General features: G+C 36.3%; 2 protein-coding genes and 1 pseudogene across 4 annotated transcripts; 1 reads left to right on the top strand and 2 right to left on the bottom strand.

Annotated features, from left to right (window-relative positions):
* Window positions 1–206: 206 nt before the first annotated feature.
* Window positions 207–9,680, bottom strand: LOC143549124 (histone-lysine N-methyltransferase EZA1-like; annotated as a pseudogene). The gene is made up of 18 exons (XR_013138083.1): window positions 9,619–9,680; window positions 8,669–8,770; window positions 7,323–7,597; window positions 6,557–6,718; window positions 6,149–6,233; window positions 5,579–5,734; window positions 5,449–5,496; window positions 5,285–5,356; window positions 4,928–5,033; window positions 4,391–4,778; window positions 4,093–4,243; window positions 3,071–3,291; window positions 2,811–2,942; window positions 2,206–2,300; window positions 2,072–2,133; window positions 1,834–1,962; window positions 1,586–1,663; window positions 207–655 (listed from the first exon to the last, which is right to left on the bottom strand). The product of XR_013138083.1 is annotated as a histone-lysine N-methyltransferase EZA1-like (transcript).
* Window positions 9,681–12,847: 3,167 nt separating this feature from the next.
* On the top strand, window positions 12,848–14,760 carry LOC143549123 (beta-carotene isomerase D27, chloroplastic-like). The gene is made up of 8 exons (XM_077040112.1): window positions 12,848–12,981; window positions 13,044–13,130; window positions 13,327–13,428; window positions 13,501–13,600; window positions 14,044–14,135; window positions 14,235–14,315; window positions 14,409–14,477; window positions 14,555–14,760. Exons 1-8 carry the CDS (start codon window positions 12,877–12,879, stop codon window positions 14,684–14,686), a joined length of 768 nt encoding a protein of 255 aa, XP_076896227.1. The 5' UTR covers window positions 12,848–12,876; the 3' UTR covers window positions 14,687–14,760.
* Window positions 14,761–14,842: 82 nt separating this feature from the next.
* Window positions 14,843–18,428, bottom strand: LOC143549121 (DEAD-box ATP-dependent RNA helicase 24-like). Of its 2 annotated transcripts, XM_077040110.1 has the most exons (5): window positions 17,816–18,428; window positions 16,354–17,582; window positions 15,934–15,973; window positions 15,393–15,771; window positions 14,843–15,178 (listed from the first exon to the last, which is right to left on the bottom strand). In XM_077040110.1, exons 1-5 carry the CDS (start codon window positions 18,402–18,404, stop codon window positions 15,127–15,129), a joined length of 2,289 nt encoding a protein of 762 aa, XP_076896225.1. In that variant the 5' UTR covers window positions 18,405–18,428; the 3' UTR covers window positions 14,843–15,126. The 2 variants fall into 2 exon arrangements, with proteins under 2 accessions (XP_076896225.1, XP_076896226.1); XM_077040111.1 differs by lacking the exons at window positions 14,843–15,178; window positions 15,934–15,973 and having other exon boundaries at window positions 15,505–15,771.
* Between the last annotated feature and the right edge of the window lie 2,492 nt (window positions 18,429–20,920).

Below are 20,920 nucleotides of genomic sequence, written 5' to 3'. Positions count from 1 at the left end.
GTATTAAATAATATGCGAGTAAAACGCAACTATATATGCGAAGTTGGTACATAACCATATAGCAAGAAGCCAAGAACAAAACAATAAATAGACTATTTTTGTAGTTCTCTTAACATATACAATAACTAGCAATATACTTAAATAAACTTCCATCAACATGTATAACAGCATACTTACACTTTTTTTTTGTCAATATTAGAACATACCTTAAACTTTATTTGACTAAACGGTAATAACTACATCACACACTTCATCATAATAGCATTGCCAATGCCAAATCTCTTATTTCTAGTAACTATATACTAATGAGAGGCCAGGATAATGCTCCACATATTATAACTGTATCATATATTCTATATATAACTTGTAGTCCTTACCAGCACATGCATATACAACACATACGCGCTTTTATGCCAAACCGGAAATATCATAGCTGCTCTTACCTAATGAGCCCACGAACATGGTTTATAACTTAGTGCTTCTTGGCTCGACCTTGAGGGACTAGAAGGTCGTCTCGGCTAGACCCATCAGGTTTCCTAGCCCATATAGGGGCTTGATCAGGTCCATAACGGTAGTCATAGAAGAGTTCTTCACCAGCCTCAATTCGTTCTTTGGCGAAAATACCAACCCGGTGATCACCAGCCACCATCATTACCTGTAAATACCAACATTTTAGACATGGACATTGCTTTGAAACAGTAACCAACTTTCGTCTTGTGTCTATCTTGGTTAACCATCTTGGTTAAGCAACTTAAATTTGTCTTAGTAGAGAAACCTTTCAAAGTTTCATATAACATGATTACAAATATTAATTACCTAAGGTGTCACATCAGGAAAAAAGTCAACATGGTCAAGAGTTAACGTCAAGTCATTATTTTTTACCCGTTATTGGGTCTGTCTTCCATAAAGCAAAAAAGTTGGTTCCTTTCAATCAAAACTTCTAAAAGTTTGGTGAACTGTTATGGCCTAAAAGAAGTTGGTTACCTAAAGGGCTGCATGAAATATTATAGAACATTACACTTTTCCGGGTTTTTGCATCCAACTTAAAAGTAGATGCAAAATAGAAACGAACTTGCAGCTTATTCCTGATTCTGGCAACCAACCTCCTATGAAACTGATTTTTACAAGTGAATTAATGATGTGGCCCTGTTTGATGCCTTGCCAGTTGTCACATCGTATGACACATATGCAAAAAAATGCTTGTTTGTAAAATTAAAAAAAAATTTGCTTACAACTTTGAAATTTGATTTTTTAAAACAAGTCATATTCAATAAAATACAATGTCACATCTGATGCCACGTGGCATATTAGGCATTAAATTAACAAATAAGATACCACATCAATAATTTTGAAATATGCAAAGAAAATGACATGCTAATGGCTATGCAGGCAAGTCATTGCTACAGTCAGTAAAACAATGCAACTCAGTGGTCAAAATCAGCAATGAAAGGTAAGTTGATTGCTAATCAAGAAAAAAAATGTAAAGTTAGATTCTGTTCCAGTACTCTGTGCAGTCTGCCATTTCCTAAAGTAGAAATAGACCAAAGTTGGTACCCTTTTATGCAATTGGCCCGAAAGAGAATACCTTTGCGTAACAGTTGGGATTTGATGAGTGGTTGGCAAACTTCAGTTTATCTCCTTTGCGGTAAGCATCCAGCACATACTGCAAACAAGGAAGCTACTCTTGAGATTCTAAATGCTTACCGTTAAGAATAGCATCAGGATTTTGATTAATAAAAACTCTTACTACAAGTGCAAATATGACAATGAAATAATAAAGAATTGTGTACAGAACAAATAGTCATAGATTTTGTAAGCTATGAAACTCCTTGCCTGATCATTCAAATCAAAAAGAAAAGATGAGTTGGCACGATCGTATATTTTCCCTCGCTTATCTGCCTCTCGATGTGAGATCAATTCACCAGTGTACTCTCCAAGATAATCATTTTTGTTGACAGAGTTCTAATGACAAAATAACAATTAATAATAATAATAATAAAGCAGTAATAATATTTTAAGTCATGCTGGAAGAGACCAACCAAAACAAGCACAGAAAAGGTCAAGAACCTACCTTGAGAAATGCTCCCCAACCAGCAACATTAGATTTAGCCATAAGTTGAGAAATATATCAGACTTCTTCCAGAAAAAAAATATAAAAATGAATTTAGAAATTATAAAACACACACAGTTGTTGATAGTTGATACTGCTCACCCTTTGCTGCTGCCTTAAAAGAAGCCTCATGTTACCACAATGGCCTTCACCTTTTCTTGGGGGCTCTCCTGATGAACCATCACCACAACTGCAACATGTGCACACTTCAGTCTATAGCCCATATGGCATGATATTTTGGATTTCAAGAATAAACCATTAGCAGATTTCAGATCTGCACTTCCAACTTTCATAATATCACATTTACCGTCTCAAAAAACACCAAATTTTTGTTATTCCACACTATATAGTTAAATGATCTTTATTTAAAAGAACAGGAAACCAATGTTACTATTGATGATCATCACCAAGTGTAATGCTTTATTCGTTTATACAGAGAAACAAACTGTTATAAGTAATATACTATAACATCAATAAATATCAGTGTACTAATGTTTTGAAAGGAAAAAAAATTTATGACACTTGGAAGGGTGAATATGAAATTTTGAACTTTTAGAAGCGTAAAAACAATATTATCCCTGAAGAAAAAATAACACATCTATAGTATCGACAGTCAAGAAACAAATTTTCCAATATTCATGGTAGAAATAATATTACATAACTGGTAAATGGTAATAAAGAAATATGAGAGTTGTATCACCTCATCCAGCAATTCATGCAAACATCTGGATCGCATTCACGCCCAGCAGCAAAACATGGGCATTGTCGGCTTCTGCATTGGCTCTTTGCACAGTGGCATCCCCTAAATCTGTTCTTGCAGCTTTTTGAGCACCTAAAGAACATTATATTTAGTTATTTACAAAATGCAAAGAAACAATATGAAGTTGATTCATAAGTGTAGACTAAGATCTATTTCAACATATTAGCCGAATGTTAGTTTTGTAGTTAACATCAACATACCCACAATATTTCTCACAGCAAGTAGCATTATCCAAACAGGGGCATTCTTTTCCACACATAGATTTGCATGTACATGGAATATACTGTTTGCAAGATTGGTTTTTCTCATCAGCAATTCGTCTCCACATTGATGGGTGACCGGCAGACTTCCAAGAATATTTATGTTTTTTTGCTCTACCCTTCCTACGAAGCAATCGTGACCTTGTTGCAGTGTCTTGCTCCTACAAAAGGATTAAACAATCTCACTATAATAACTAAATAGCAAAATATCTCAAAACAATTAAACAATCTAATTATAAAAACTAACTAGCAAACAAAAATCTCAAAGTTTTACCATACATATGTGTGTGTATTATACTGTTACATGGAAAACTATCTGTGTGATGGGCTTAAGGGACTGGACATCTAGATGACGGGCATAACCGGGATTTTCAATCAAATGTTAGGTCTTATAGAGGCAAGATAGGTGGCTCGTGTAATGGTTCAAAACGTGGACCAGGTTGACCATCAGAACAATTATTGACGATATTTTAATAAATAGTTTATGTATTAGTTAGTTACTACAAAAGCATTATATAACAATCATAATCTGAATCTATAAAAAAATAGACTTAGGAGGTTGTATGTATAAAATATTTGGCGACTTTCAACCTGTTGGGCCCATTTACCCGCTAGAGATAGGAAAAAAAAAAGAAAAAAAAAACCCACTTGAGTCATTAATGAGTCAAAATTGCCACCTTTATTAGGACTGATTGCAAAAATTCAGGCCTAAGTGGGCCTAAAGGGACCAGGCTTTTTGGGCTTGGTCAACCCTAAGATTTATTGGCCCAGGCCCATATGCGTATCTGGTGTCTATAACTAAACCAAATGCTGATGTGCCCACTGTCATTTGTAAAATCACAAAAGCTTTCAGCTGTAGTTCAGATTTATTTAAAAACAAACATACAGAAAACCTCTACTGGTAAAATATACTCGGTTTTGGATTCTCTAATAGCACACTGTAGAAAATCATTTAACCAAACCTTAGGATCTGCATCAGCTCTATCATTTCCATCTGGCATAGAGCATGCAGTATGTGATCTCTGAGATGCTGCTGCTCCATTATCACACATATAATTGGCTACTTCTATGCAAGTTTTCAGTCCAGAAAGTAAGTTTCTTGCTATGAGACAGCTACAAATCATAGATGATACAGAAAGTCAAACAAAAAAGAATAGTTTAGTCATTCATGTCGATAATGTCAACAATATGATGATAATAATAACAATTATAATAATTCAAAAGGAAACACAGATAGAGTTGATCAGAAGGATCCCAAACCTGTTTTTCCCAAAAATTTCTAATCCCTTAACATATAGTTCTTTCTCAAGTGGCTTCCATTTACAATCTACTGGAGGACTGATGATTTCCATAACTGCTGGAGTTGATTCATGCGTTAACAAATTTACACCTGTATCACTGTGTTTACTCACATCTGCCGAAACACATTGAGAAGAACTAGTTGCTTCATCATTGGTGGCCATTTGGTGGTCCATTTTTTGGTCATTTAATCTGTCATCTGAAACTTGAGTTTCTTCAATTGTCATAGAAACTGTATCAGGTATTGACAATGTTTTCTGTTTTTTCAAAGAAGATTCTTGTTGGCTAGCAACAGCATGCTTTGGTTCCTCTAATATTGTGGTTGTTTCTTCGGATACCTTGCGCTTTCCTGGATTGCCATGACAGATTTACCATCACATGAACATATGCAAGTTCATATATACAGAACAGACTAAGTTGACAAAAGAGAAATGAATAAATAAAAGGAAAAACTACTTGCGTCAATCTTGTAGAGTAGAGCTTTGGTGTAATAATCACCTGAATCATCACCAATTGGGATCTTGTGCAGGTTTTCATCTAAAGGTCTATTGTGTGTCTCACTTGAGACAGCTATATGATCTGAATGCTTCTTCACAGTTTGAAACTGAAAAAATAAATCTCTCTTATAGAAAGCAAACAAACAAAAGAGACTTGCATAATAACTATCAATTTATGATTTATGAATGGAATGACATCCACCACTTTTGCTACTATGTGTTACATAAAAACCAAGAATTACTACCTGAGCAGTTAATATATATATATATATATCTGCATTCTAAATGACAACAGTTAACGAATCAACTATTTTTGTCAATGGCTGTAGTTTTATAGCAAGAATTCACTAAGTGATACCTTAAGGTAGCAATGATCATTGCAAGGTTTCACATTTTCTTGAGACTCAAGAGGGTACTGTTGTCTTTCAGTCTGTTTAAAATGCAAACAGAAGTACATTAATTAATATGGGTGAAGTAAACTAAAATTAGAAATTGCAATGTTCTAAGAGCACAAATCCTTACAGGAGTAATAACAGTTTGAGAGTAACCATGAAGGCGGCAATCAAATACCTGTTAAACAATATAAAGAAATAAACATATAAATGACCCTCTAAAAAAGTTATCAAATGTGAAAACAAGTAAATAAATGTACCAAACACCGCCGACAAAAAAGATTATCAAGAGAATCTAATGAAGCACTAAGGCTTTTGTCCAGGGGTATGGTCCAATCATGCTCAGGGTCTGCAGAAGCAGACAGATTTTGCTTTGTCTTTTCTTCATCTTCTGTTTTCAGCATGATATATGCATCCTGCATAACATAAACAACAGCAACAAAAAAGTTAAGTATATAGAAAACTAGTACAAAGTGGGACTTCATATAAAAAACACGGTTCTTAATGAAAGATTTCAGAGCAACTGAGGTACATAGATTTCTGAAGTATTTCCACCAACATATTGTGCCAAGATTTTAATTACTTCATCGCTAGGTTCATAATCCTGAGAAACCATCCTGCAAGATTTAAGAGGTAATGATATATTTTCAGATCAGTAGCACTGTACAAATTATTGCTCAATTTAGTGTGAACAGCAAAAGACACGGTTCATATAAAGTGGGACTTCATATAAAGTGGGACTTCATAATGAAAAACATAGATTTATACAAAGTGGGACTTCATATAAAAAACACGGTTCTTAATGAAAGATTTCAGAGCAACTGAGGTACATAGATTTCTGAAGTATTTCCACCAACATATTGTGCCAAGATTTTAATTACTTCATCGCTAGGTTCATAATCCTGAGAAACCATCCTGCAAGATTTAAGAGGTAATGATATATTTTCAGATCAGTAGCACTGTACAAATTATTGCTCAATTTAGTGTGAACAGCAAAAGATATTCAGATTAACGTCAAACTTTCTCATTTCATTATGTCCCATATTAGTTGGCGAAGTTCCCCATTTTAAAAAGGAATTTTCGAACTGAAATGGCCTGATTCCCAAAGCATAGATGATTTTCTTTTCTTTTTTTTTTTTACTTTTTCTTGGTTTAACCAATTCATCATAAAAGGTAAACCGTAAACGTGGTTGCTTTTTTTTTCTCACCATCCAAGAGTAGTTATTATCTAAACTAACCTTATTATGCGTTTTTCTGTCTCTGAAAATTCATGTTTTTCTTCTTCTGGTTCAGTAAGCTCTTCCTCACTGTCACTACAAATCAGAGCTTCACTTCCATTTTGATCATAATAAATATGTCGCCTCCCAACAATTGATTGATCATCAGCCATTCTCTGATTTCTGTCATCCATACAAAAAAATTCGCATATAATGCAACTTATAGCTGAACCTGTGAACTCATGGATCATTGAGAATACTGCTACACAGGCCTTTTAGCCTAGGTTCTAACTTGAAAGAGTCCTAGACATCCAGTTAATTGTTGGTATTCCCATTTTGTCTTATTACGGATTTAACACTCATGGTCCTATAAAAATTTTGTTATTGGCAAGCACATACTAAAAACTTTATCTCAGCCGACTATGTATTAATTGTATTGTATACGGGGATAACAAAAATCAGAGTATCCTCACCTGATACATTTCTGCTAAAACTATCTTTGGCTATGATTAAGAGCATATTACTACTATTTTAGAAACACAATAGTCACAGCCTAAAGGGAACTTCTAGGCATTTGATGCAACTAGTTTTTCGTACAGTTCAACATTTTTTGTTTACTTTTTTGACAATATATATTCAATTTTGGCTTGATTGGGGTTTTATGCGAGCGGATCAATTCCTTGTTAATCATATTGTGTAGCATACCAAGTCTAAGTCTCTAACAGACTTCTCTAGCACAGTAAAAGGTAACATATATAACACGAAAGTACAGGTGAAAAAAAAAAACCTGGCCAAAAAGATCCAGGTAGTATAAAGTGGTATTTTATCAGCAGCTGGAAGCTTGGCGCTTATTGATATAGCTGCTTCTTGACTACTGTTGTTATCATCGCCTGAAATTTGGTTCGGCCCAGTAAGGATGCAGAGAGAATTTTTAATCCTGGAAGACAGCATTTCACCCATACCACTGTTTCCACTAGATGAATCATCAACTCTATGCATTGATAATGACAGAAGTTGAGAGACATCTTTTTCTAGTTTCTCACTGTTCCTTTCAACTTTTTCCTGTACAAAGTAACGATGAAAATAGTTTTGAGAGCCAGAAGTACTAACATTATTCTCATATTATTACCAATTCATTCCTTTTTACATAAATCAGAACTGGCAAACTATAAGTAACTTGGCCAATGACCACAGATAAGAAAAGCTGATATTCTCTCCAGAACCAGAGTAAATCCAGTTAGAACGGTTTAAATATGTATAATCCAGTGTCATGTAAAATGCGCTATGCGTTAATTAATGGTAAAGGGTACGTTGGTAGTGTTGCATGTTACTTGGAGATATTGTCAAGTATAGAACCCAACTTGTATCAATATAAAACAAATTTATTATTTTTAAAAGGAATATCGATAATCTATTTTATCTGTATACTCCTACCTTATGTGTTTATTATATCACCACTAATGTGCACACTTGTTTCATCTAAGTTATATTAAATGCTTCAATGCTCGCTCATTCCTAATTTTACCAAAATTCAGTTGAGAATTGCAACCTTTTCATCTTTTTCAGCTCTCATAAAAAAATATTCTCTCTTTTGTCACCAGGTGTTATGCCATAAAGCAATGCTGGTCTATAGCAATTACTTATGCAAGTCCCAGTTCCAGTACCAGTACCAGGGGAAAGTTTGTACATACTAGAACAGAAAAGAAAAAAGGTGCAAAAGGCAAAGTTTCCATTGAATGATAACCATTTGTGCCTTTGTAGTAGGTTAAGTGAAAAATACTTATATGTATCACATATGAAAGCAAAAAGCATTCTGTCAAAATATAACTAAATACTTTGAGATAAAAATACAGCAAGCTTTAGCTTTTAGCTGACTCAAAGCTTACATATGTAACAAACTGTGACAAAACAGTTCATCGAAATTCTGAGATTACTGCAGTCATAATTATTTATTATGCATTAAATACAGAGATGTAACTAACATCTGTGAAGCTTTTACTTAAATAAAATTTTGAGGCACTATTGTTAGTAGATAGTTAGTACAGGCCTTCAGGGGAGCCGGGAGCCATGAAGATAATAAAAACAAACAATAACTACACAATATAGAGTAAATCATAACAGGAATCGACTCACTTTAATCAAGAGAACCCTTTCTGCTTGAATCTGCTTCTTCAGCTGATTTATCTTAGTTGTTAATAATTCTAACTCACCAGAGGCCTGCTCTCTCCGTGAAGTCTGTCATTTTAAATGAAAAGAAACCACAACAAAAAGTATTACCGGATCAACAACTTGGTATTATCTATTGTTTCCAATAACTCAAACAGAAAGCCACAAGAATTTACAAAATTATGATATAGAGTTGAAACTTTCTGTATGCATTCAAACAAATATGAAGTGATGCAGAAATATATGTTCTCTTCAAGACTTCATCGAGTGATCCATGGTAGTTAACCTTTTTTTGGTAACGAATACCGTGTCAAGCACGTAATATGTCACAACTCAAATTTCAAAACTTAGACGTAACTAATTAACTAAAACCAATATAATGCAGAAAACAATCAAGGTAGCACAGATGCGATAATAGTCATGTCGAGCTATTTCAAAACAGGAATATAAGATGCTGAAACTATGCTTCAAAACCACATGATGTAAAAGCATAAGATAGGTGATCGATTAGCCTAACAGCTATATCAGCTCGAGAGCTTGCGTGTTGGCATTCTTATAGATACATATCACTCTGAGAAAAGTAAATGATTGCAAATCCAATGATAACATAACACACAGCAGCAAACAAAAAGCAAAGTAATAATTCAAACAGTACCTTATAATAAGTGAAAATTCAAAATAAGCTAATTAATATCCACCAGTGCATTCAACTAGAGGCGTCAAATAGAACGAACAAAGCCAGATAAAAACCTAATTCTACAATAAGAAAACGATATTATTAAAAAACGCGAGAGGAAACTGATCAGTGTTAAACACTCGTCTTCAGTAAGGTTCAGCTCTCGCTGAATTAAAGGCATGATCGGAGTGTAAAGTTGAGTCAATTATAGATTATTAGATAAGATAGAAGAAAGACATACACCGGATTTAGAGGAATCATCAGTCGAATTATTGGAGTCGGAGACCATCGTCGATCGCACCGTGAGGAAAGGAGTAGGAGTGTGAGTGTATGAGGGTTCACTTTAGGATACCCGCCGGAAATCTGGAGTGGCGTTTGGACCATTATGGTCTCAGTTGTTTGCTTTGAAATGTACAATATTATTTTATTATTATTATTATTATTATTATTATTATTATTATTAGATTGATTAAAATGCTGTTTTATATCATGATTTTAAAATGATACTAAAATGTAGGGGTTAGGCTGAGGGGTGTGGGGGGCGCGAGAGGGGGCGCGAGTGGGGGCTCCAGCCAATAATATTGTGACGTGTGGCAGAGAGAGAAACTTGATAAGATGGGTGTTGGTTGTGGTGCTCGCGCCCCTGGCCCTGGTGTGGAGGGGCGCGAGAGGGGGCGCGAGCGGTTTTTTTTTTTATTTTTTTATAAATGTATTAAAAAAAAGTATTATTAAAAAAACTCATAAATTATTTAAAAAAACACACATTAATTAAAAAAACACATTAATATCTAAAAAAAACACCTTGTGTGCAATACAATATACAAAAGAAATAATTAAACAAAACACAAATACACAGCAGAAAGACTATAAACTCACAATATACAAAAGAAATATTTAAGCAAGACAGACAAAAAAAAAGAGTATGAACTCACAGAGGCATTTCAACAAACACTTGGTGTGCAAATAAAAAACATGTAATAATAATAATAATAATAAACATCATCAATATTCGTAATCTGTTACCGACCCAGAAGAGAAAAAGTAAAGTAGAAGCTTCAGTTCTTAATGGAAATAGGCTCTTCACGCATTTCCAAAATCCTTCACGCGAATTTCCAGCCGCGATCACCCTTGCGCCCGCCTCCTTTTCCGTGCTCGCGCCCCTCTCGCGCCCCTCTCGCGCCTCGGTGGTGTGGTGCTCGCGCCCCGGGGCGCGAGCGGATGGGCTCACGCGCCCCCTGTCGCGCTCCACACCCCTCAGCCTTACTAATAGAATCTAAACCATAAAAACCCTTGACATTTTCACATTCGAAAGGAATAAAAAATGACAGTTAGTTGTATGCTTATACAATAACTAAACAACTCTTCTAAATTTTTTATTTAGAGAATTTTGTTGACTTAGAAAGGTTAGTGTGAAATTTATGTGTTAAGACTATTGACGTCAACACAATGTTTATAATTTGTTAATTATTAATGAAGAAAATTTCATTTTTATACTGAATAACTATGCAACTCTTCTAACATTTCTGTTTAGAGAAGTTTGCTGACTTACAAAAGTTAATGTGTAATTCTTGTGTCAAGATAAGTTGACGTCAATAAAATGTTAATTATTGCTTAATTTTTATTGACAAAAAATTCCACTCGATGAATTCTAGTTACAAAAAAAAAACCACGTGGTCATCTATCCGTCTGCTTTTACGAAGATTACACCTAGTAAACAATTCCTTCAACTTAAATACCTTTTTATGTCATTTCCCAAATTCAAATTTTGTTGTATTTTCGTAATGTCGTGTGTAGTGGACACTGTATCCACTTGAAGCGCCCTCAAAGCGTTGAGGAACACCACCCCCCCCCCTCCCGGTTGACTTTTTGTAGATAGCGCACATCCCTTCACCAATTTCAAAGTACATGGCTTCAGGACATGAAGAATAAGATGAATCGGATGAATGCACCCCATGTTTGAGATCTTTTCGGCGAGAAGTTAAAGAAGAAGAGAAGTGGCTACAAAACCCGAGGGCTTGTTAGGGATCGAGTGAGTAGATGTAGTGTTGACTATGTACCATCTATTTTGTAGCGTGTCTATTATGATATGGGCTGAAGAATTAGCCTCACGTATTTCAAAACTCATACGAAGACCATAATCCATTTATTTATTTATTTAATAATATTTTATTTGTTTTTATTCTTATTTAAAAAAATTAAAAAAAAAAGTTACAACTTAATTATTAGAACTCCCAATTCGAGAGATGCTTCATCCGCTATACCATTTAATTGTAAAAGTCCTTTATACTGACGTGATGTCACATCGCACAAAAACGCCTTCATAGAGGCTCCATCCACTAGCATTTAGAGTGATATTTTTGTAAAAGTAAATAAATGATCATTTTTTTAGGACTATTGGTTTTTATTGGTCCAAAGTATTTCATTTTTGCCGGCGCTGGTCCCAACTATCACTTTAACTGCCAACGGTCCCAACTTTCACACATGTGTCTGCCACCAGTCCACGACTAACCGAGTACTAACTCCGTTATGTTTTAGCTGACGTGTCCATCCTACGTGTTAAAAAACGTTGACGTGGCTGCCTGCGTGTATATTAATAACAAAAATACATAAACAAATAATAATATCATTAATTTCTAACTAAAAACCCCCAAATAAATAAAATTACATACATACATACCTTGCACTGGGAACACGAGACGGGATTTCAACCTGGAACTCAACCGGAAGTCCTAGGAACCCATGAAACCGGTCGAATGTAACGTGAGTCAAATGTTGGACGTCTGTCGGCCAACCAATTTCCATTTGACGGAACTTAGGTTTCGATTCGTCCATCCGATCATCAACCCGACACGCCGCCATTGATTTCCGGAAAGCTGCGATTATTAACTCCAGTATGGAGAGTTGACTTTCGTCTGACCTTCTGTTTCCTCCGCCGCAACCTGTGACGGCAACCATTTGGGTCATTGGGTGAGTGAAATTGAAGTGATTTCGTCTCCTCCTGTATGTAATTTTATGCCCACAACAGATTTTGTAACATGTTCGATCGATTCAATGATTGAATTAGGGTTTTAATCTGGGGTTGTTCTTGATCGTCGATCGATTGGAGATATCGATTTGGGTTTAGGGTTTTTTGTTATTAATATACAGGAGGAGATGGGTTTTTGTTATTAATATACACACAGGCAGCCACGTCAACGTTTTTTAACACGTAGGATGGACACGTCAGCTAAAACATAACGGAGTTAGTACTCGGTTAGTCGTGGACTGGTGGCAGACACATGTGTGAAAGTTGGGACCGTTGGCAGTTAAAGTGATAGTTGAGACCAGCGCCGGCAAAAATGAAATACTTGGGACCAATAAAAACCAATAGTCCTTTTTTTTACAGAATAATATATGTTCAATTAAATTACAGCTTAAGTTAAGAGTGTGCTACTGACGCAGCTGGTTGTAAGTTATAACAATATTATCCAGATTCCCTCGGAAACCACTACTACCAGACATGGCTGCTCTACTTCCACTCCCCTTGTATTCTATTTCCCAAAAAACACAACTCCGGACCACCAATAATCATCGAATATCTGCTCAATCACGAGACACAGTCTGTGTTTTACATCACAATTAGGGTTTACTGTTTCTGAACTTGTTTGTAGTTTATGAATACAAAAGACGATAGATCCAGTCTCGCGTGTCGAGTACACCCCGGGCGTGCTTGATCATGTTTTCCTCAACCTATTTCGCAGTAAGATGGTGCAGGTAAACTAACAAATTAAGTAACAACATTAGTTATATTACCTTACCTAGCGACCTTTTGATGTAAATACTACTCGTTTGGTAATATAACTAATGTTCATACATCAACACAAGTAGTGTTTACATCGCGTCGCTTGAATAGCAAAACTAAGTCGTTTAAAATCACATGGAGGAAATGATGTGATTTTGTGAATTGCAGGAAGTGGGATGGGATTCGGAGAAGCTGGGTTATGATGGATTAATAGACGTGGCGAATCGTCTTATGCTAGCCAGAACCAACTCTGAAACCAAGGACGCAGCGGTATATTCTAGTTCTCTGTGTCATGTTGCTAATCTAATTCGCGTGAATAAACACTGTTTACGTCAACGTCAGGTTCGCATATTGAGATCGCTGTTTCCTCCGATGTTGTTAGAGCTCTACAAAATGCTAATTGCACCTATTGCTCAAGGAAAACTAGCAGCTGTGATTGTAGGTGAGTTCTTTACAAGCATTTATTGAATGAGGAGGTGTTTGGCATTGCATTCTGAAACTGATTATTTGAGCATTAAGTTTTCGAGTTGGAGGAAATCCAGTTAAACAGTTAAGCTTAAGTTAATTGTGAGAAGTAACCAGAAATTGATGAACACTTGTTGATTATCCTGTTAATGTTATCACAATAGCAATGAATTATCAATTAATCGTAACTTTATTAAACGACGAATGCATATTTAAACACTGTCTCTTTGGCTATTTAAGTTTTTCTCACAATCCAATATTTGATTCTGAATACGTTTGTCTCATACACTGTCCATTTCGATTAAATCTATATCTTGTATTGGTTGTTAATTGAAAACATGCTATGAGAGATTTGTTTTGTGGGTATTTTAGATGATCCTTGGTACTAAGCTTGTGAGTCTGTGTTGTGTTCTCTGGAAGCAAGGGTGACTGCACTATCCTGCCAATGGCTCATGGGTACTTGTACAGTCAACAATGTTGACCTTCCCGATGGATCATCATTACCAAGTGGGGTAATAATTTGTTTTTCTTGATATTCCATCAGCAGCTACTACTATTTGCACATGTCATCTTGATCGTCCCTTTTGGGTTGCGTGTGGTTCGTGATTTAGGTGTTTGTTGAAAGGTGCAAGTATCTAGAGGAGAGTAAATGTGTGGGAATATGTGTGAATACATGTAAACTTCCTACTCAGGTCAGCATTGAGTTTTGACTTTTGAGAATCAGTTTATATAGAATTGATGTTATGTATGCTGGCTGGTTGATTATAATCAGACTTGGTTTACAGGAGTTCTTTATGGATCACATGGGAGTTCCTCTTCTTATGGAGCCAAACTTCAAAGATTATAGCTGTCAGGTAAAGAACTCTACGGCGTGTTAGTGCTCGTTATCTTGCTTTGGTGTTAACCTGACTAACAAGGAGCCAACATGCAGTTCAAATTTGGTGTTTCTCCACCAGAAGAGGATAGCACTTTAAAGGAACCTTGCCTAGAGATATGTCCCAATGCCACCCGTCGCAGAACAGCAGCGACCAGCATACTTGAAATGAAGTGCCCAAAGGCATAAAAGATTGATATTTGTAACAGACAACTTTGTTAAACGCGTTCTGATACAAAGATGTCATGTAAATTTGAAGGTTATCTCTAGCACAGATTCATCACTAATGTGATACAGATTTCAGTATAGATCTAAAATGGTTCTATACATCTACTTGATAAATGACAAGCTCAAAAATAGAAAAGATGGATAAAGTATTATTTTTTTAGATCTGTCAAAATCAATTTGGTGATGGTAAAAAAAGTGAAACCATACTATTCTAAAGTATATTGACAACTAACAAACCGTCACCCATAACTAATCCTGTCATAAATATGGCAAACTCCACTGTCAGATGAATATAAACTTAAAGCGGTAACTACGTATGTGAAATCAAACACTTGTAAACAAAACAATAATCGGCAAATAAGGTTTTGCGTAGCATACAAGCCTTTCGGGCCACTCATGGTTCATCGGTCCCATCCAGACGGTCGCCTCCTTTCTCTAGGATGGTCTTTTGATCTGCATAAAATACAGGTGGTTAATGAGACAGCTCTAAGCCTCAAGTAGCAATTTTGGCACGTTCGCTTATAATTGGTCAGTATTTTTATTAAAAGAAAAATAAAGTAAAGTCTTGAGCGTGGACTTGACCCGGCCCGTTTCCATTGCCCAACCCATGTAATACAACCCCAAAGAATTAGCTAACTTGACAGAAAGTTTGAATCAGGAAAATCACCTATCAGAGCTCCCTTGGCTTCCATGTCCTGTGTTCTGACTAGGAGTGTTGCCAGCTGGCATGTGAGTCAAACTTGGAGAACTGGTGGCGGTGGTAGAGGGAGGCCGTACATCTCCGCCTATGGAACCACCAGAAACAAAACCGGGTAAAGCCATTTTCTTGTTACTGTTGATTAAACCTTGATTTTGAGAATTGGATGAAGCTGCAACAAAGCTGCTTTTGAACTGAGCCATAACTCCCGATCTAAGTGAATTAACAGCTGAACTTCGACCAGTTGATGAGGCAGCTTTGGGTTCTGAACTGTATCCTATCCCCAAACCAAAGTCCACACCACGCACACCTCGATTGCCGCCTCCCCTTCCTTTTGCCCTTTTCCCACCTGCACGAATATGAAAGAGATCAAAATGATGATAATGACCAAAGCAGCAAAATGCTCACTTCAAGAATAAGCTTAAATGGCTTAATGAATATATACACACAAATACAGTCTGGGCATATGGTAAAAAGTCAAAGAGCATAAAAGAATATGAACACAAAATACCTCCTTTTCTAGCGTCTCTCTTGGATCTAAACCTCCCATCCTGAAAATTTAAAGTAAAAAACATTACTCGCAATGATTTGTATGAATTTTCAGGATGAAGTAATGTCACTGTTATGAGATGTAACGCATATCCAAATCATATTCAAGAATAAAGAAAAAACGCATAAATAGTTCTTGTATGATACATTGTGCAATATGTGCAAGTGAACAAACAAAAAGTATATCCGATTACAATTTGAGTAAAAAAATCCAGAATTTTCTCCTTATTTCAAAAGGTGGTAATTGTTAGGTTTAGACAGCCAACATTTTTTTTTTCTAAAAGTGGTAATTGCATTAGAGGAGAATAGATCTCTTAAGCACATATGACATAAGCAAATATACTTAAGAAAACAAAGTCAATAACAAGAAAAAAAAAATTACCTTCATAGCAAGGTCCATAAGTTCCATTGACACAATTTGACTAGCTGCAATCAAGCTGTTGACCAACTCTCCAGCAAAACGAGCCTCTTTATGTGTGATAAGAGTGTAAGCAGTCCCATCTTTATCACCAGCCCGACCTGTCCTCCCAATTCTATGCACATGCATGTCCATATCTCTAGCAATATCAAAATTAACCACCGACTTAATCGACTTAATGTCAAGACCACGCGCAGCAACATCAGTTGCAACAAGAACATGGTATATTCCACTTTTAAACTTCTGCAATGTCTCCATACGAGACGCCTGATCTTTATCACCATGAAGCGCAGCAACTTTAAACCCTTTTTGCAATAATTGACTTTCTATCTCATCAACTGTTGCCTTCTTTGACCCAAAAACCAATACATCACCATTATCAATCAGTTCTGGGAGCTTTTCAAGCAGCCAATTCAACTTCTCAAAATCAGAAACAAGTACTTGAACTTCTTGAGTTATATCCTCATTAGCCATCCCAATCTCACCAACGGTAACTCTCACAGGATCAGTAAGTATTTCCCTTGCAAGCTTCTCAATTTTTCTAGGCATTGTCGCTGAAAAAAGCAATGTTTGGCGATCAGGCCGTATTTGACCTACAATTGACCTTATTTGTGGTTCAAATCCAAGATCAAACATTCTATCAGCCTCATCAAGAACCAAATAAGTAGCTCTTAACATATTCAATGCCTTCATCTTCAACATGTCTATTAACCTCCCAGGTGTAGCAATAACAATTTCACACCCTGACTTCAATTCTTTAAACTGTTCAAGCTTCGACATCCCGCCATAAACCGCAGACACACGAATACCATACACTTTTGCAAATTTCTTCGCCTCTATATATATTTGGTGCGCTAATTCTCTAGTAGGCGCACAAACTACTCCAATCGGCCCCTCCTCTTTAGCCAATTCCGGTTGATCCATAATATGAACTATCATAGGAAGAACAAATGCAGCAGTCTTACCCGATCCAGTTTTCGCAATGCCAATTATATCTCTCCCGGATAACACAATTGGCAAAGATTGACATTGTATCGAAGTAGGCTTCTCATAAGCTTGTTTCGCAATTGCTTTCATTAACTCTGCAGAGAATCCCGCTTCTGCAAATGTCTTTATTGGCCTTGGAACATCAAAGCCTGCAACACGTATCGCCAAACTCTTTCGATACTCTGCAACCTCTTGCTCACTCATACCTAGTATAAAACATAATAATAAACAATGGTTATTTTGAAACTAATATAAACATCTAGGCGTGGGATCCATTACAAATAAAATTAACCTACTAAACATAGTGTAATTATGTTATATAAAATAATATAGTGTAATCATAATTACTCTAGTGTTAACATAATTTCGCACTAATTATATGTACACTTCTCACGATAAAAGTCATGTGTATATGATCCAAACCATATATATCTAATACCTGAAATGGATGACTTCTCTTCATAAAAATCTTTATTAAACGGTTCGTAATCAACCGAACTATGATCCAACGCGGCAATCGACTCAATCTTCCGCTTATCAACAACAACAGGATTATCATCCGAATCATACTCCAACATCCCCGCATCGACCGCCTTGGCCGCCGCATACACCTCCTCATCCGAATTATACCCAGCGTGCAGCGCATCAGACGCCAACGTCAACGCGACATCCTTCTTTGCCCTCAAATAACTCTCCATCGGATCATCCTCCTCGTCGTCTCTATACTTCCCCTCCGCCTTCGGTTTCGGAGGCGGTGGGGCCCTCACCTCCTGATGAATGCCTTCCATAAACGCATCGAGCGGGTCGATTTCGCCATCGTCTGGTCCGGGCGCAGCGGCTGGTTCGGTGCTGTTTTCGGCATCGTCGTATTCGATGTTGTCGAGGTCTGTGTCTTCGAAGTGGTCGTGGGCGGCGGAGCGAGAGGACGGAGGGACGTAGAGGCGTTGGGGTGGTTGAGGCTGGTCGAAGGAGTAGGTGGATTGTTTGTTGATGCCGAAGCCTTCGAATCCGAACTTACGCTTGGACATTGGAATCAAAATGAAACCCTAGGTTATGGTAATTGGATTTAGAAGATTGGGGATAAAGATAAAGATAAACCCTAGGTCTGTCTGGTGGTTTAACGAAGGGATTAATGTTTGGGGTGAAGGCGATGGTGTTATTTGTGACCGGGGTTGGTAGTCGGTAGGCAAGGGTTGAAGGTAGGGACGCCGGGGGCAACTTTGATTATTGTAGGCAATTTGGTACCCGTACGAATTCGTTACGACACAGGTATAGTTTTACCATAAATACCGGTAGAATCAAATACGAATTCGTTACCGCCGGTATCGCATCGGTGTTTTGAGTTTTCGGAACGGTATGATATCGGTACAGTTTTATCTTAAATACCGATAGAATCAAACATTTCGATACCGGTACTAAAAATTTGTCCTTAGTTGGAAGAGGTCAATAAAAATTTAAGAGTAGAGTGACAAAATCGTCCCCTAGGGTTTAATCAATAATGTGAATTTCGTCCAAAATTTGTACATGGACCATTGAGGTTTACTAACTTTTGTCAATTAAGTCTAAATCGTTAACTCTGTCTATTTTTCTCGTTAACTCAGGGGCATTTATGTTTTTTACCCGTTTATTTATTTTTACCTCTTTATTTCTTTTGTTAATTCTTAACCTCTTTTCACCCAAACACTAACACTCTGTTCCAGAGTTTTATTTAAAGAGAGAAAAGAAAGAAAAGGAATTAATGTTGTGTTCCAGAGTTGCAGTTAAAGAGAGAAGAGAAATGATTTGGAGCGAAAAGAAATTTTTTGATGTTTCTGAGATTTTTTTTTAGAGAGAAAGGAAGAGAGGAGAAGAGAAAAAGAGGGCTTTTTAGTGTTTATTTCTTTCTTCCCAATTGGAATGATTTAAAGAGAAAGAAAGTAATAAATAGCACGTTCAAACTGCAATTCCATGTTTACCCTCGTCAACTACCCGCCATATCTTCAACAACCACCTTCCATCATCTCTTCCAAATCAATTTCACCATTCTTCTGCATCTACACAATTTGCTGACGAGAAAAGTCAATCACATATTCATAGGTAACCAACCCATGTTGCTTTTTCCTTTCATAAATTATGAATCTCGTATAATTGCTACATGTTCTTCCTTTATTGTTATTCTTAAATCAATAGATACAGTGTTGCTAATTTTTGTCTAATCCTAACTATTATCTATGATTATATCCATCAGTATGTGTGTTAATTTTACCTAATTGGCCTTAATTAGAACCCTAAATTAGTAGGATTGTCAACAACAGCAAAAGGAAATCCGGTTACTATTCGATTATTACAAAAGAATAAGTAGATTAAATAATTATCATAACTTCAAAAAGAAAAGACACAATCACACAGTTATAGACACTATGGGTGTAAACGAGTCAAGCCGAGCCCAAGCTCAACTAGGTTCAAGTTTACATACGTGCTAACTGGTGGGAAGGTACAGCATCCGACTCTAAAATTATAAAGAATGCATTTACTAGAGATGATAAACTTATAATTCCAACTGGTAATTTCTTAAACCAAATTTAATTAATTATGTATATGTTTAATATAATACTAACTACGACATGTTTATAGGTAAATATTGTTTGGTAGACGCGGGTTTACCTCATACGAGTACCCTTCTGACGTCATATAGAGGTGTTAGATATCATTTGAAAGAGTACTCAACTCGTGCCCCTCAGAATGCAAAGGAGTTGTTTAACCTTCGTCATGCATCATTACGTAACGCAATTGAACGAGCATTTGGTGTCCTAAAAAAGAGGTTTCCTATCATTAGAAGTACAACAGAGCCAATTTACTCTTGTGAAACACAGTCTGTCATCTTTTTGGCATGTTGTATTTTACACAACTTTTTACTTGAGGAAGACTGTCACACCCCAACCTAAGGCAGAAATGCCCGGGGCGTGATCCGATTGCTCACAGTTCGAAGATACTATCATATATAAAATGTGACAATATATAATTAATTATTTACAAATATTACACACGTTATTCAAATATACAAAACAATTCAAATACACAAATATGAGTTCATATAACGATTATCTTGATTATATCCTAAGGTCTTGTCTACGTGTCCAACTTCAATCTTCAATACAAGCAACCTGCATATGCGTAGAAAATGAAGTTTTGTCAACAAACATGTTGAGTGAGTTTACCACCAAGTTTTGACACAAAAAATAATGTTAATATAATAAATAAGCAAACGTAATAAGTGCGGTAATGAAATCAAACCATAAGCAAGTAAGTTGTCGATTAAACCATTGCAAGCGAATCAGGCGCCGGTAAATCAACTATGAGCAAATAATGAGAATAAGACCGTTGCCAAGCGAATCGGGCAATGGTCAATGAGAATTAAAACCCTCTCCAAGGGGACATGTCAAGCGAATCAATACAATAACACATAATCACATAACAAGTAGATTTGATTAATCACACACAATTACACGTTTGCTATTTTGATATGTATGTATATATAGATATGTATATATAGTATTATATACGC

Source organism: Bidens hawaiensis, unplaced genomic scaffold (genome assembly GCF_021521415.1).
Source record: "Bidens hawaiensis isolate Kalapana, Puna unplaced genomic scaffold, B.hawaiensis_p1.1 tig00015443_1, whole genome shotgun sequence".
Lineage (NCBI taxonomy): Eukaryota > Viridiplantae > Streptophyta > Magnoliopsida > Asterales > Asteraceae > Bidens > Bidens hawaiensis.
The sequence above is the reverse complement of the archived record's forward strand: the minus strand, read 5'-3'. Positions and strand labels throughout refer to the sequence as shown.